At 48.5% G+C, this 15,078-nt stretch overlaps 1 protein-coding gene across 2 annotated transcripts in view; it reads left to right on the top strand.

The window, feature by feature from the left end:
• The window catches only part of IRAK2 (interleukin 1 receptor associated kinase 2), a 52,666-nt gene that overhangs the window by 23,858 nt on the left and 13,730 nt on the right, over nt 1-15,078 (top strand). For both annotated transcript variants that reach the window (XM_010953037.3, XM_045515317.2), the window contains 7 exons: nt 313-453; nt 5,878-5,969; nt 6,600-6,794; nt 6,877-6,941; nt 9,325-9,439; nt 10,955-11,064; nt 12,541-12,736. In XM_010953037.3, the coding sequence (XP_010951339.2) occupies nt 313-453; nt 5,878-5,969; nt 6,600-6,794; nt 6,877-6,941; nt 9,325-9,439; nt 10,955-11,064; nt 12,541-12,736 (914 nt within the window). The remainder of the gene's footprint in view (nt 1-312; nt 454-5,877; nt 5,970-6,599; nt 6,795-6,876; nt 6,942-9,324; nt 9,440-10,954; nt 11,065-12,540; nt 12,737-15,078) is intronic.

The following is a 15,078-nucleotide window of genomic DNA, read 5'->3' as shown; positions in this document are numbered from 1 at the left end:
TAGGTGAGGAAACAGGCTCAGAGAAGGAAAGTGACTTGTCTAAGGTCACACAGCTGGTAGGATTGGAAGCCAGATGTGTCTGACTTGGAATGTTGGAACTGGCCCCATCACCGGAGATGTTGTGTCCAAGCACAGCATCTTACACGTGGGAAGGCCAAGGCCCAGAAAGAGAAACAACTCACGGGGGCCCATGGGGAATTCTCGGCCGAGCCAGGACCCTGAGCAAGCTCTCTGACTTCTAATCCCAGCCTCCTGATGGCTAACCCACTTCACTGAATGATGATAGCTGTCTTTCTTCCCATCTCATTTCAGGGAAACCAGTTCCTGAAATCAAGTCTTCTCTCCCAGAATTCCTGGATGCTGTGAAGCCAGAAAAGCCTTTGGCAGCTTCTGGAAGGAACACCGAGGATGAACAGGAAACGGGGCAGCCCATGAGGCCGGCCACCTGCCCAGGTAGTTTTAATTAAACTGAATTTCTTAATTTAAAGGAAATTTATTTAAGGAAGTGTTTCATCTGTAAGGATATTTAGCTCAGCATGTGATAACCAAAATACAGAAACAACGAAAGAAGATCGGAAAATTAATCATGGATGGTGGTAACATTAAAGTCCTACTGGCAATGATGTAGGTATGTAAACACTCATGGAAATATACTCACAGTATATGAGTTAAAAAAGCTAAAAAAGTCAGATAACAAAAGAATATATACCATCTCTTACCATTGTCATAAAAAGAAAACAAACTCAGTAATTGAGGGCTTTCTATGTGCCAGATACTGTTCTCAGCCCTTCAGAGATGTTGACTTGTTTAATCCTCAGTTAGCTGTCTGGGTGTGCTGTTGTTACTGAGGAAAGTGCAGCACAGACAGGTTAAACAGCCTGCCCAGGTCATGTGTCACAGGGCCGGGTATAAGTGCCCCGCACAGGCTCGGGGCTGGGAGCCTGGTGATATTCTCTGTGTGCCCTCGCAGCCATGAGGTGGGGCACGCAGGGGTGCCGCCAGCCCCATTCACTTCCTCCCCTCTGCCAGGGGTGGATCTGCTCCTTAGCCCGGAGCAGGAAAGTGACTTGTTCAAGGTCACGTGAGTAGGAAGTAACATCCATAAGCCGTGTGATTTGAAGACTTATGTCCCCAAGCACTGCACACACCACTCTCTCAAAGCCGTTCCGCCCCCTTCAGGTTTGTCTCCATCCCCTTGTGCCTGCAGAAGGGCTCCGGGACTGTTTGCCAAATGATGGGAGGTCTCAGCCAGGGGGTGACTTCCCCAAGGGGAACTGCTATTCATGCTGTTTTCACCGCCTCTCCCTCAGAGCCCCACCTCCCTTCCGCCCTCCTGCAGCCTCCTGAGTGGAGACAAAGATCCCAAATCCATGAAACCGCAGCTCATCGGCACGGTTCCTGGAACCAGGGCCAGTGTCGGCTGAGAGGAGCGTGCACGGGCTTTCGCATTAGGCAAACCTGTATTTGAATCTCAGGTCTGCCACTTTCTAGCAGGAGACCATCTTAGCCTCTCTGTACCTCATTTCTTCATCTAAAAAACGAGCATCTTAATAGAACCTACGTCATCATGGGTGGTAAGGAATCATACATCTCGGTGTTGCACCATGTAGGTGCTCATTAAATGTTTTTTTTAGATTGAAGTACAGTCGATTTACAATGTGTTAATTTCTGGTGTACAGCACAGTGATTCAATTATATATATATATACACACACCTATTCACATTCTTTTTCATTATAGGCTATTACAAGGTATTGGATATAGTTCTCTGTGCTCTGTAGGAGGACCTTGTTGTTTGGTGCTCATTAAATATTAACCAATATTAGGAATATCCCAGACACCCCAAATAGGTTGAGTCTGGCAAATTAATTCTAGGCCAAGGAGTCTGAATTATTTCTTGTAGCTAAAGATTTAAAAAAAAAAAAAAAGGCAGTACTTGATCAGCAGAAAATAAGGGGAAATGGTCCTAAAGCAAATGTGGTACTGTTTGATGGCCAAAGGGAAAGATAATAATAAAATAGGGAAATTCTAGGGGAGTGCTGGTGAGGATGGAGGAGGCTACAGGTATAGCAGCTTCTTCAGGGTTCCTTAAAAGAAACATCATGAATCTCTGCCAGCCTTTGCACCCTTCACTTTCTTGAATGGTCCTTGGGAGCACATGTGCCCAGACAGGGCAAGACGATAGATACAATCTGCAGACAGAGACAGGAAGTTGACTGTCTGTCTGCCTGAACTGAAAATAAGGATGTAATTGTTAATTTCATCAAATAGCCCAAAGCTATTCTGGGGAAAACCCCAAGGTTCCACTGGGGCCCAGAGTTCCAGCTGATGATCTCATCGGAGTGGAGGACGTAGAGGCTGGCTGGGATGCTGGCTGCGGGGGAGGGTGCAGACAGATGGGAATGGTGACTGCCGGCTGTCACTGAAGCAGCCTGACAACCTCTCGATAGCCGAAGAAGGAGACATAACCTGTCAAAGCTTCACGGCTGGAAAAGTGGTGGGACCGGATTCAGCTCAGGCGGGTTGTCCGACACCCTCACGGTAAGTGAGGAGGAAGTGGGGAGAGACCTGGAGCAGGAGATACAGGCACAGATGAGCCACGGACAGGTTCTGAGCACCTCCTCAAACAGATTCTCAAAGCCCAAATTCGGACAAAAGGGCTCTGAGTGGCTGAAATCACTGTCACAAAGCCTGACGCGTTAGGGGAGGCGCTGGCCATCGGAATTGATTTCCGCTCATTCTGTGCGTAGTTTTACCAGCCTCAGTACTCTGTTGATATGGAGACCGAGCTTTGTGCTTTATGCTATCTCTTTTCATCCGGACAAGGATTCTACAAAGCATGGACAATGACTGCTTTTTTTACCTTTGAAAAAGCTAAAGAAATGAAGCCCAGCTCGCCCAAGTTCAGCTCCTTAGGGATGACAGAGCCAGGACCCGAGCCCAGTTCTGTCTGCTTCCGAGAAAGGAGAGCGGGCAGCTGAAGAGGCAGACCCACTGCCAGCCACAGGACAGGATACAGGAAGCCCTCAATGAGGTACAGCACCGCTGTGTGCTCTGTGTTCCTGCCGGCAGGGATGCAACTCAGCGGGACACGATTCAGTGCTTGAGAAAGCAGACACTCTAGGAAGATTTCTGTGGGAAGTGGCACCTGAAGGGTTAGCTGTTAGTGTTTTGGAAATGACATTTGTATAGAGCAGTGTCTTCCCTGACCCAGGACTTCCATGAGTGTTTACAAAGCAAAGGCTAGTTCTTAATCTGATTTCTCAGCCTTGCGGTATTGGCACAAACCCCACTCCTTTCCCTTCACACCCCCAGAACCACAGGGGTAAATAGACTCAGCCACCCCTCTAGTAGCCCTCCTCTGTTACAAGAGCAGACCTCAGCGATCTCCCAACCCTAAGAGGCCTGGTGCAGCCTCCAGAGCAAAGTCCAGACATCACTCAGACCAGAGGATCATGGCTGTGTGAGGCTAGCACTGACCTTGGAGTCATTGGGCAGCGGGAGAGGAGGGCGGACCGTGTGTGCAGCCCACCCAGAGACCAGCACTGGGTTGAGAGAGTGGATGGGGCAGAACTTGAAGAAAGAAGCAGAAGAGAAGTCTGGTTGGCCTGGGGCTGCGGTTCCAAGTGGGGAGCCTGTGCCCCAGTGGTACATGAGAACATGTGTGTTTGAAAAAACATATATCACATGCACGAACAACTGGGGATTTTGAGGCTAAATATCTCCACGAATCAGAGTGGATTGAAAGAAAAACATCAAGTAACTTCTCACGGAGCAGCAGAGACACTCAGCTAACACCTGGATGGGTGAATGTGGCCACAGTTCGGGTGACTCAGGCCGAGGATATTGAGCCAAAGCCAAGAGAAGGCAGGGCAAGGGCAGAGTGGCTGAGAGCCTTTCTGCAAGGCAGTGTCCCCTCCGCACCCAGGGGAGCGACCACAGGAAGCCTGGCTGGGTGCAGATGTGCGGATGGATTTGAGTGAGCAGCGGGGCTTCTGCTCAGTTACACTGCCAGTAGGCGGTCTGCAGTGCCTTGCTGGCTTCATTTACTTTGTTTTCTCTTGTCCCTTTTTATTCTGGTTTTATTTTTCCCTTTTTTTGCTGAAGGTTTACTTCCCATGTCCGAGCTGTAGCTTAGTTTAAGTGGTAGCGACTGATGGACTGAGAGGGGGCATGTGAATGTGTGTGTGCACCTCTCTGTTTTGGGGAGGGGTGTTTATTGTTAGCACCCCGTCCTGGGGTTCTCTGGTGCAGTGTGGGTGTGTAGTCCTTTCAAATATAGCCAATTCTGGAAAATGTGAAAAAAAAGAAACTAGAAACAAACAACAACAACCACAAAATCCCCCAAAGACTCTAGAAGCAGCAGATGACTGAGGGAGAGAGACCGAGGGTGGCCCCTCTTCTTGGGCTCTGTGCCTCAGGCTTTGTATCAGCTGAGTTTTGTTTTATTGGCTGCCAGTTTGTTTTGAAAGGCTGATTCTAGTTTCACCCTAGTGTGCTTTTCAGTCTTCTGAGTTAATTTTTTTATGGCCAGAGTTCCAGGTTAATCACTCCTCTCCTGATGATGTAAACCGGAAATACGTGAAGCAGGTGGATTTGGTCAGCCACCCTGGGGTCAAAGCCAGTTTCCCTGGGGAGAGCCGGGCCCCTCATTGCGCAGAGGCCAGCCCTGCAGTGGGACCACTTGGGTATTTCCATACGGTGACATGTGAGGCTTCTGGCCAAGGTCCGCGTCCACGTGGATCAGCCACCTTGGCCCATCTCGTTCCCAGACTGCATCTGCTCTGAACCAGCAGACTCCTCAGTGTTCACATTAATTTTCACGTGTGCCTAGTGAAGAAGTGTCACCCTCTTTAACCTGACTTTGCCCTGACCCTAAACGGCTCTTCAAGCCGCCCCTCTCTTGTGAATCTTTTTTTTTTTTTCATGGCTGTACTGGGGATTGAACCCAGGACCTCATGCCTGCTGAGCACGTGCTCACCCACTGAGCTATACCCCATCCCCTTTTGTGCATCTTCTTTATTCACTAAGGGATTAAGAGCACAGACTCTGGAGCCGCTGACTGGGTGCCCTTGGAAAGGTTAGGTAACCTGTCCGTGCCTCAGGTTCACCACCTGTGAAGAATAGATGGTTCTGGCACCTGTCTCCTAGGACGGCTGTGAGGCCGCAGTGAGTTCGCACAGGGAAGCATTTAGAACAGTGTCCTGAGTGCTGTCAGCGTTTGCTAATTAAGCGTGCCGGGGTGTGACTGCCCCCCAGGCTCTCCCGCTGCCACGCCCCGTCACGGGCCCCACCCGCTGACTCGGTGCCCTCCTTCCTCATACCTACTTGTCATAGTGCTTGCCATCTTTCAAGCCCAGGTCAGATGTTCCTCCTTCTGTGAAACCCTCTTCCATTTCCCAAGCCACTGAGGCCAGCCTCTCCTGCCTGTGCCCTAGGAGGCTGGTTATTGCCATTCCCGCCTCCGTGGAGGTTTCTGGAAGGCAGGCTCTGTAGCTGTTCACCTGTGTCCTCCTCTGCTGCTTGTGTGGGAGGTGGGACTGTGTAGGGGTTAGAAATCGCCAGGATATCCATTTGGAAACTAGCTCTGCTACTTACTGTCAGTGTGGCCCAGGGCAGGAGGCCATGCCCAGTGCCTCCCTTTCTCCACCCCTGTCATATGGGGATGTTTTATGGGACAAACCTACAGGCTGTCACCAGGCTTCAGCGGGGTAACGCGTGAGCGGTGTGTAGGCTGCGCCTGGGCTGTCAGGAAATGGCAACAGTCATGACTGACAGTGTGGAGTGAATGACAGACTGGCTCAGTCGGGGGACCAGACGGGGACCCTCCCGCCTTTCTTCAGCGGCCTCAGCCTGACCCACAGTCCCTCCTTTCCAGGGCCCCCTCCAGCCAGAGCCAGCCTCCCGGCTCCTCCTGAAGATGCCCCTCCTTCCTTAAAAACCGACCTTCCCACCTCATCTGATTCGAAGGTAAATCCCCCACCCCCAAGTGACAGCCCCCAGCTTGTGACTCTCTCTCAAAAATACAGCTTGTTTATTCCTTGAGACCAGTTTGAGGGTCAGGGGTCAGGCTGAGGGGGAGAAATGAGACCCACCGAATTACTCTGAGCTTCTAAGACTCAGAGTGCCGGCCTTCAATAAAGCAGGGACGGGGAGGGGAGAGGATGCACTTAAGTTTCTAATGAGCTTTTCCGTTATTGGTGTTTAAATGAGAGCTGATAATCGATACCTTCGTCCCCCACAAATACCTTAGTGACAGCAGCCGTTTGCTTACAGACTGCCTCCCCTCCAACCTTTTTTCAACCCGAAATGCATCTGAGTTATCCTGAATTTTTAATGACTTGGGTCCTACCTGGGCCACAAGTGGCTTCTGTGGGTCTTAAGCACTTTTGCCTTCCTGGGCCATTTCCTTCATTAAAAAAAATTTTTTTTTAAATTATAGTTTACTACTGTAGTGGTATAAAGATATAAGCCAAGTTGGATTAAAAATTAAACCACCCCTCAGCTCTAGTGTTCTAAGATTCCCTGAGGTAGTAGGGAAAATAATATTTTCCGTATTGATTCCATATTAATATTGGTCCCTTCCCCCTGAATTCCCAGGATTTCAGCACCTCCATTCCTAAGCAGGAAACACTTTTGAGCCTGGATGGAGACAGCCTTTACTGGAGCGAGGTGGATGTGGTCCAGGCAACTGATAACTTCAACCAAAACCACAAAATCAGCGAGGGGACCTTTGCTGACATCTACAGAGGACAGGGGCACAGCTCGCCGTTTGTCTTCAAGAAGCTCAGAGAGGTGGGCACTTCTTGGTTTCCATGAAGGGGTGGAGGCTGCATGTTGAGGCTGAATTTTCATGTTTCATTGTCTTTTCCCACAGACGGCCTGCTCAGGGCCAGGATCAGTCGAAAAATTCTTCCAGGCAGAAGTACAAATTTGTCAAAGGTAAGCCTCCCCTTTGGAAAATACTTTGTTTAATAATGATGATAGCTAACTTTTATATACTGCTTTCTAGGTGGCAGGTATGTTTTAAGCACTCTCTTTATGTAAACTCATTTAATCCTCACAAGAGCCCTGTAACATAGCTACATTATTTTACACATGGGCGAATTGAGGCACAGAGAGGTTAAGTGTCTTGTCCATGATCACACAGCTAGTAAGTGGCAGAGCTGGAATTTGAACCTAGGTTGGTCTGGCTCCATAGTCCATGCTTTTTCCACATAGCCACTATCTACATAGATTAGAATGATAAAAGAACCTTCCCTTGATTGACTTAGCTCCTTCCTTCCAGCGGGAGGAAATTTTTTATCCCATTTTTTGAGATGGGCAGAGACTTACTGATTCCAACTCTAAGGCAAATGATGACCCATGGGCTCAGCTTGGCCCCGCCTGTGTTTGTATGGCCTGACAGCTAGGAATGGTTTTTACGTTTCTAAAAGGTTGAAAAAAATACAAAGGTTATTTCATAACACATGAAAAATATATGAAATTCAAATGTCAGTGTCAATAATGAAGTTTTATTGCAACCCAGCCACATGTGTTTCTTTCTGTATTGTCTCTGCTTTTGTGAGATAGTGTGCTGTGGAGTGATTGTGCCAGAGGTCAGATGGCCTACAAAACCTAACGGATTCACTGTCTAGCTCTTTGCAGAGGAATCTGACTGACCTCTGGTCTTGAGCAATAGGGGCCTTCCAAAGTCATCCTCAAGCCTGCATTTTATAGATGATGAAACTGAGGCTGGTTAAGTAAAGTGAGCCTCCTTGTCACAGAGTGTGGCAGGATGGATGAGGGAGGTCACACTGGGAAAAAGAAGGGGAAGGATATGTGGAGGCCTGGACACTTGTCCTGGCCCTGCCATCATTGCCTGATGGATTTAACACACACATACTGGGCACCTCTAATATGCTGGACACCAGCTGTCACTCAACTTGGCAAGTCACCGTCTGCGTTCCTCTGCCAGTGTGCAGCCTTGGGCAAGCACTGCATGGTGATTGTGGAATATTTTAAGAAATAAAAAAAATTATAAAAAAAGTAGAAGTCACTGATTTCCCATCACATGTCACAGTAACTACTACTGTATTAATATTTTGATATGTTTTCTTTGATCCTGTTTGTACATGTGTGTGAACTCATACACATGCACACACATGTATACGCATACTTATCTCCACACACACTTAATGGAGACTAGAAACCTGATTTCCTTTCTACCCTGGCATCGTGCCCTCCTTAAGTTGGCTGTCATTCCTTCATTTGTTGATTTGGTTGATTTGGCGTACGTGAGTCTTCAGGGCCTTTCTCGGCTCTCGGGAGTGCAGCCCCTGCCTTGGGGAGGTTTATGGTCCAGTGGGGAGAGTGAAGTGTAGATTGCTGTAATGAGTGTGAAAGTGTGCTATGGGATGGCCTGGGGGGAGCGGAGCAGGGTTGAGGGATCAGGCAGGAGGCTGCAGTGCGGGGGAGAGTCCATCAGGGTCTGACCCAAGGCAGAGGAGGGGAGGAATGAAGGGGGCATTCTGAAAGATATTCATGACAGTGAATGGTGACTAACTGGATTGGGGAGGGAAGGAGGTTTCTAGGAAACTGAATGGATGGTGGTGCGCTGTGCTGAGGAAGTAACTGTGGGCGGAGAAGCAGGTTTGGAACTTGCTGAGTCTTGGCTGTTTACTGGAGCTTCGGGATGCAATTCAACATTCAGGTCTGGAGTGTAGGATGGGCCTGGAGATGAGAGATTTGGGGGTGCTCATCACAGAGGTGAGAGATTCCTGGAGGAGCAGCTTGTAAAACAAGATGATGAGCTCAGCTGGGGAGACTCAGGTTTCAGAGGAAGGCAAAGGAGGAGGGTCTTAGTGGAGAAGCCAAGAAAAAGCAGTCAGAAAGGCAGGAGGGAACAGTGACTCAGAACCCAGCAAAAGAGGATTTCAGGGAAGAACCCCAGTCCTGGGAGTCAAAGAGACCTGGGATCTGGTCCTGGCTTCAGTGCTTGCTAGTCATGACCTTGGGCAAGTTCCTTAACCTCTAAGCTTCTGCTTCTAGAAGACAGGTGGTTAGGGTGTCACGTGCTGCAGAGCAGTGAGTCGGGATAACTTCAAGTTCTTTGATTTCAAGCTCCTTGAAGGCATGCAGTTGTCATTTGTCTACCCTGGTGCTGAGCTCTCAGGGATCAGAGCATGTGGTACCAGGGAGGTTACTGGTGGGGTCAGAGCATTTGGTACCAGAGAGGTTACTGGTGGGCTCAGAGGGGTGGAGAGGGTAGAAGATAGGAAATGGAGCAGTCTTTGATTATTCTTTCTGTCTGACTCCTCATTCCTGCACTGATGCCTGATTTCAGATGCTGCCACCTCAACATCTTACCTCTGCTGGGCTTTTGCACTGGAAAACAGTTTTTCAGCTTGATTTACCCATACATGGCAAATGGTTCCTTACAGGACAGACTCCAGGATCAGGTAAGGGGCTGGGTCATGGTCAAAGAACAGAACTAGACAGCACCCAGTTAGAGAATCAAGGCCATTCACAGAGGCCCTTCAAGGAGAGGCACTGGGCCAGGATAGAGGAGATCTGGTTAAACATCTTCAGGTAAAAACCTATTTAAAAAGTTTTTTGACCAGAGGCATATAAGCCAAGAGCAAGACAAAGGTACCGCATAACGCTAATTTTATTCAACATTGTTCTGATGTTGCTAGCCAATGCAATAGGACAAGAAAAAGAATAAACAGTATGGAAGAGTGGAGGCAAATTTTTAATAAAAAATGCTATTCTAGTAAATTCCTATTTGCTTGTGAATTTATGGAATATCTCTGGAAAGATACAAGAAACTGGTGCCTGGCTACCTCTAGGGAGAACTAGGAAGCTGGGGTACAGGATGGGAGGGAAACTATTACTCCATACTCTTGTACCTTTTGCGTATCACACCATGTAAGCGTAATACCTATTAAAATTACAGTTTTTAATACAAACAAAGTTCCTTCCCATGAAATCCTGAAACAGAGGGGAAAATGTTATTCCACAACAGAATCATTGCTTCCCTTGGCAAGGACCAGACAAAGCAGTTATTCACAGTATAGTAATGATCATTAACGTTGCTGAGCTCTCACTGTGTGTAAGACACTATGATAGTGGCTTACCACCTCTCCTTCAGGCCTTGCCACAGCCCCAGAGATTTCCCACATTTTCAAAAAGAGGAGTCTCTGGCACAGGGAGGCAAAGTGACTTACCCAGACGAACATAGCTGACAAGTGTCAGGGCTAGAGTTTAAACTGGGGTCACAGGGCTTCGGATTTCAGAGTTTTGGAGAAAAAATCTATTAGTATGGCCAGTTCTTAGAGGATATGGGACCTAAGATAGGACCTGAAAAGTTTAAGTGGTAATATCACCTGAGGACTCTGTCTTAGAACAACACCTGAGGAAAGGTTGGAGAACTTAACCCACTCATAGTCCCCATCAGCTCTTATGAAATCTCTGCAAATACTCATAAAATTGGTGCAAGGCCCATGTGGTTGGTGTGCCAACACAAGCCACCTAGCTCCTCAGCGAACCAGCCCCTCCTAGAAAAAAATTCCAGAGTTGCCACTGTGCTGGTCATGATAAAATAGCTGCTGGTTATTGAGCACTTACTGTGCGGTAGGCACTATGCTAGGGGCCTCCTATGTGCTTGTCTGAGTCTTTAAAACAACCCTAAAGCATAGGGATTAGTATTTCTATTTTATATCTGAAGAAATGGAGGCCCAGAGATGTTGAGTGTCTTCTCCAAAGTCACACAGCTAGTGCATATTCCTAGCTGGGATTTATACCTAGATTTGTCTGATGTCAAAACTGGTACCGTGCCAGTGAACCATGATGGCCGAGCCCTGTTGCAAAGGACATGAGGGCTGGAGGGGAGACAGGAAGCCAGGACCCGCCATCGGGACTTTAAAAAGGCACAGAGGTGACTGTTCTCCTCCTCCTCCTCTTCTTTCTCTCAGGATGGCTCAGACCCCCTCCCCTGGCCCCGGCGTGTCAGCATCTGCTCAGGGCTGCTTCGTGCCGTGGAGCACCTGCACGGCCTAGAGATCATCCACAGCAACATCAAGAGGTGAGAGGGTGGGCTGGGCTCTGCCCAGGGCCCGGGGCCACGGGGATGAGACAGTGCATGCTCCTGGGTCCTGCTCCTCTCCCTCCATCTCTCTTCCCTTTGACTTTCTCTCCCTCCTCGCTTTTCCTGGGTCTCTTCTTTGTTGTTACAGCCTCAAAAATCAGTGTTTCTGGGTTGCGGTCTGTCTGATTGCTGTCAACATGAGCAGCCTGTCTCCACGTTCGTCTTTCTGGACTGCTGTTTCCCCGAGAAGCCCTTCGCACCCCTGCTGTATTTCACTTTCCCTCCAGCAGCTGGTCTGGACTGGGTCCTTGAGCTGTGGGCCGTGTCTGCCAGGCCCCCTGGGCTTTTGAGCTCCTTGCTCAGGGTCTTCTGGGAGACCTGCCGTGACTCGGGTTAGGCGTGACCCTCCGCATCTCAGCACCGTGCTCCCAGGAGCAGGAGGTGCCTGTCTGGGGACTGGAAGCATGGGAGGGATGCCAGAAGGCCAGAAGGTCTGATGAAGCTGACCTCGAAACCGTAGAACTCACACTTGCCCAGAGTTCTCTTCCCATTTGGCAAGTGGGAGCCTTTTCGTCTTTTTCTTCCCCCTTATCTTTATTTGATTCACAATTATCATAGCGAAAAAGGAAGTGAAAGAGCAAGAGGTCGTCCTGGCCCCACTGCCCTGACTCACCGGCTGGCCTCCATTTTCCTGTTTTCTTTCCAGCTTCTGCCTGCACAGAAGTCTTAGCCCTAAGGGCGCACCGTTACTTCATTACGAACTCGTATTTTCTTCCCCCACCATGATTTAAACATGCTCAGCATTTCCCCACATTGCATGTCATCATTTTTTGCCACCTCTTAGTCTTCCATTGAAGGTGTCTGCCCAGCATTTACATAACCACTCCCAATGGCAGGTACTGGAATTAGTGTCTACTTTTGAAAAACCACTTGGGGTTAGTTGAAATATTTTTATACATGTAGCTTAGTTTTTAAAATGTCTTGAGTTTTCCTTTGGAGTCATTTCTGAGAGTGTTCATTCCCTTGGTTTAGATAACTGGGTCCACGATGTTTTTATTGCTCTTCTTCCCCATGATCTGAGCATGTGGACTTCAGTCACCTGGGCGAGAGCTGGGGGTTGGAGTAGCTTTGGAAGGGATGGAGCCAGTGCAGCCTGTGGGCTTGGCAGGCTGCAGCTGATGAGGGCTGACATCCGTGGGGATCAGGATGGCTGCACCTCTTTGGCCACCAAATGCCATTTCTGGGGCAGCCAGACTCATCTGTGCACCATCCCCATTTGCTGATGGAGGTTGGCTCCAGTCTATCCCTCCGCCTATCAGGGGTGGCTCATAAGCTCCTTGTAGAGGGTCCTCAGTGACCCTAACTTGCTGGCACTGCTCACTAATAAGTTCTTTTCCAGGAGGTCTCTCTCCATGGCAACCTCGCCTGTCCACCTCAAAATGAGAACATTCTCTCTGCTTGCTTTCCCCACAGCTCCAATGTTCTGCTAGACCAAAACTTCACCCCCAAGCTGGCTCATCCGATGGCTCACCTGTGTCCTGTTAGCAAGAAGTCAAAATACACCATGATGAAGACCCACCTTTTCCAGGCCTCAGCTGCCTATCTTCCAGAAGACTTCATCAGAGTAGGGCAGCTAACAAAGCGAGTGGACATCTTCAGCTGTGGAATAGTAAGAGCTTTCTTCTCTGCTTAGATGAGGGCCTGCCCTTCCCACGGCTCCTTTGTAGGCACAGCATATAATAGAGGCTCTTAGAAATGTTCCACCACGTACAGCGGGGGTTGGCAAATTATGGCCCACAGGTCATAACTGTCCCATGGCCTATTTTGTATGGCCTATAATTAAGGATAGTTTTTACATTTATAAAAGATTGAATAATAGTAATAATAATAATAAAAGGATGTGTGACAGAGACTGTTTCTGGCCCACAAAACCTAATATTTATTGTCTAGCCTGTTACAGAAAGTTTGCCAACCCTTGAAGTAAAGCCACCCATGAGTGTCCAGATTCTAGTAGGCTACAGATATCTCCTGACTTCCCTGATTCCTCATCCAGCCAGCCATCTAATTGTCTCTCTCATTGTTTATTCTTGTTTGTTCATCTGTTTTGTCACCTGTCCATCCATCAGCCCAGGTATCTATCCAACCATTCATCCAACGTCCATCCATCCATCCAATGCCACCTGTCCACTCAGTATGTAATCCCATCCCACCTCCCTCCTCTTCACCACCACCGATCATCATTACTGTGTGCAGGGCACTTGAAATGTAAATGTAACTAAAACACAGTCCCTCCCCTAGGAGTTCACAGTCTGAGTGTAACAGCCTCCAAAGTCCATTTCCCTGAGATCTCAATGGGTTTGATGTGTTTAAAGGGTTTTGAGAGGGGGAGAGTGTAGCTCAGTGGTAGACTATGTGCCTAGCATGCATGGGGTCCTAGATTCAATCCCCAGAACCTCCATCAAAAATAGATAATGAATAAATAAATAAACCTAATTACCTCCCCCCTCAAAACAAGCAAAAAGAATAAAGGGTTTTGATGTGTCTAAGTAGGTTTGAGAAGTGCTGGGCTGAGCAAAGTTGAGCAGGAAAAAAAAAAGTTACCACAGAATTAGTCAGAGCCTTTAATATGGTAATAAGCCTTTAATCTGATAATTGTGAGTTTACCACGATCGATTGGTATGGACTGTTTTCCAAATTCATTTGGCTACAGAACCATGTTTTCTGAGGATCACTAATCATCAGAGACCCATGGAACCCAGTCTGGGAAATGCTGGCTGAAAAGAGGGGCAGGCTCTGGTTGACCTCTGCCAAGAGCCAACAGCTGCATCTTGGACCTCGCCTTCACACTTCCTCTCCAGCCTCAAATGCTACATTTCCCCTCTCTGACCGCAGTCTCCCGTCGATCTGCTTCTCCAACTAATGCCCTTCCTCTGAGCCACCTTCTTCCCTCAGCCCAGCCACCACATGCCAGATTCTGCTTCCCTCTGTCTCCCAGCCCATCGGTTCTTCTGGGTTCCTTGTCCCCCCACCCCCACTGCGAGGGGCTCAGTGAAGCTCAGCAGGGCCAGCCTGGGGTCCCGCTCCTTTAAGAACCAGCAGCACCGAGCCCCTGAGGCTGCCAGACAGGATCCTGCAGAGTGTAAGAGCATGGATTTGAGTCCCAGCTCAGTTCCTTTCGGCTACCGTGAGCTAGGGCATCACCTGTAACTCTGGGCCTCAGTTTTGTCCTCCATAAAATAGGGGTAACGGCACATACGGAGATTAGTAAGATGCTGTATGTGAACTGGTTAGCAGAGTATGTTGCATAGATCAAGATGATTATTATTACCGTGGTTATACAGTAGATCCTTGTTGTTTATCTATTTTATATATACTAGTGTGTATCCCAAATTCCAAACCTTCAGTCTTTTTCTCAGCGCTGCCACTGACAGATGGTATGATTTTGAACTTCGGTTCCTCTTGTGGGGAACGCTGCGTTCCTCGGTATGTTTTGATGAGCACTAGGTGACCTCTGTCAAAGGCCCAGCACAGGGCCTGCCATGTAGAAGGGGCAGAAGAAATGTTTGTTTATTCATTTCTTCTTTTGCTTTCCTCCCTTCTTGGCAGGAGCTGGTCAGGAGTCCCTTTTTAATTGGCTCCCATCCACCAGCTGCAGGAGTGCCCTCTCCTGCCCCCTCCAGGCCACTGCCAGTCTTTTAGTAACCACGCGGGCCCTTCCTTTGAAGGTGGAGGATTTCTTGGCAGCAATGTGAGCCTGTTCTGACTTTGAGAGAAGATGTGGGAGGGAGGTTTGACACTTAAGTGGGGTACTCACCCCCTCTATTTAGAAGTGCTAGATCAGGATGTCCTGGAGAAGGATATGGTCTCAGATTTTAGTTCCTTGCCCAAAGATCACCTAAGCACGTAAGGAACTGAGTCAGAATTTGAATCCAGGCCTGTCTGACTATAGACCCCTTAACCAGTGTGCTATGTCTGCCAAGGAGCCCTGTTCAAAGCAGGTTTCCCATTTAT

Source organism: Camelus bactrianus, chromosome 17, assembly GCF_048773025.1.
Source record: "Camelus bactrianus isolate YW-2024 breed Bactrian camel chromosome 17, ASM4877302v1, whole genome shotgun sequence".
In the NCBI taxonomy this organism is placed as follows: Eukaryota; Metazoa; Chordata; class Mammalia; order Artiodactyla; family Camelidae; genus Camelus; species Camelus bactrianus.
Note: the sequence above shows the minus strand (reverse complement) of the source record. Positions and strands in the feature narration are given on the sequence as shown.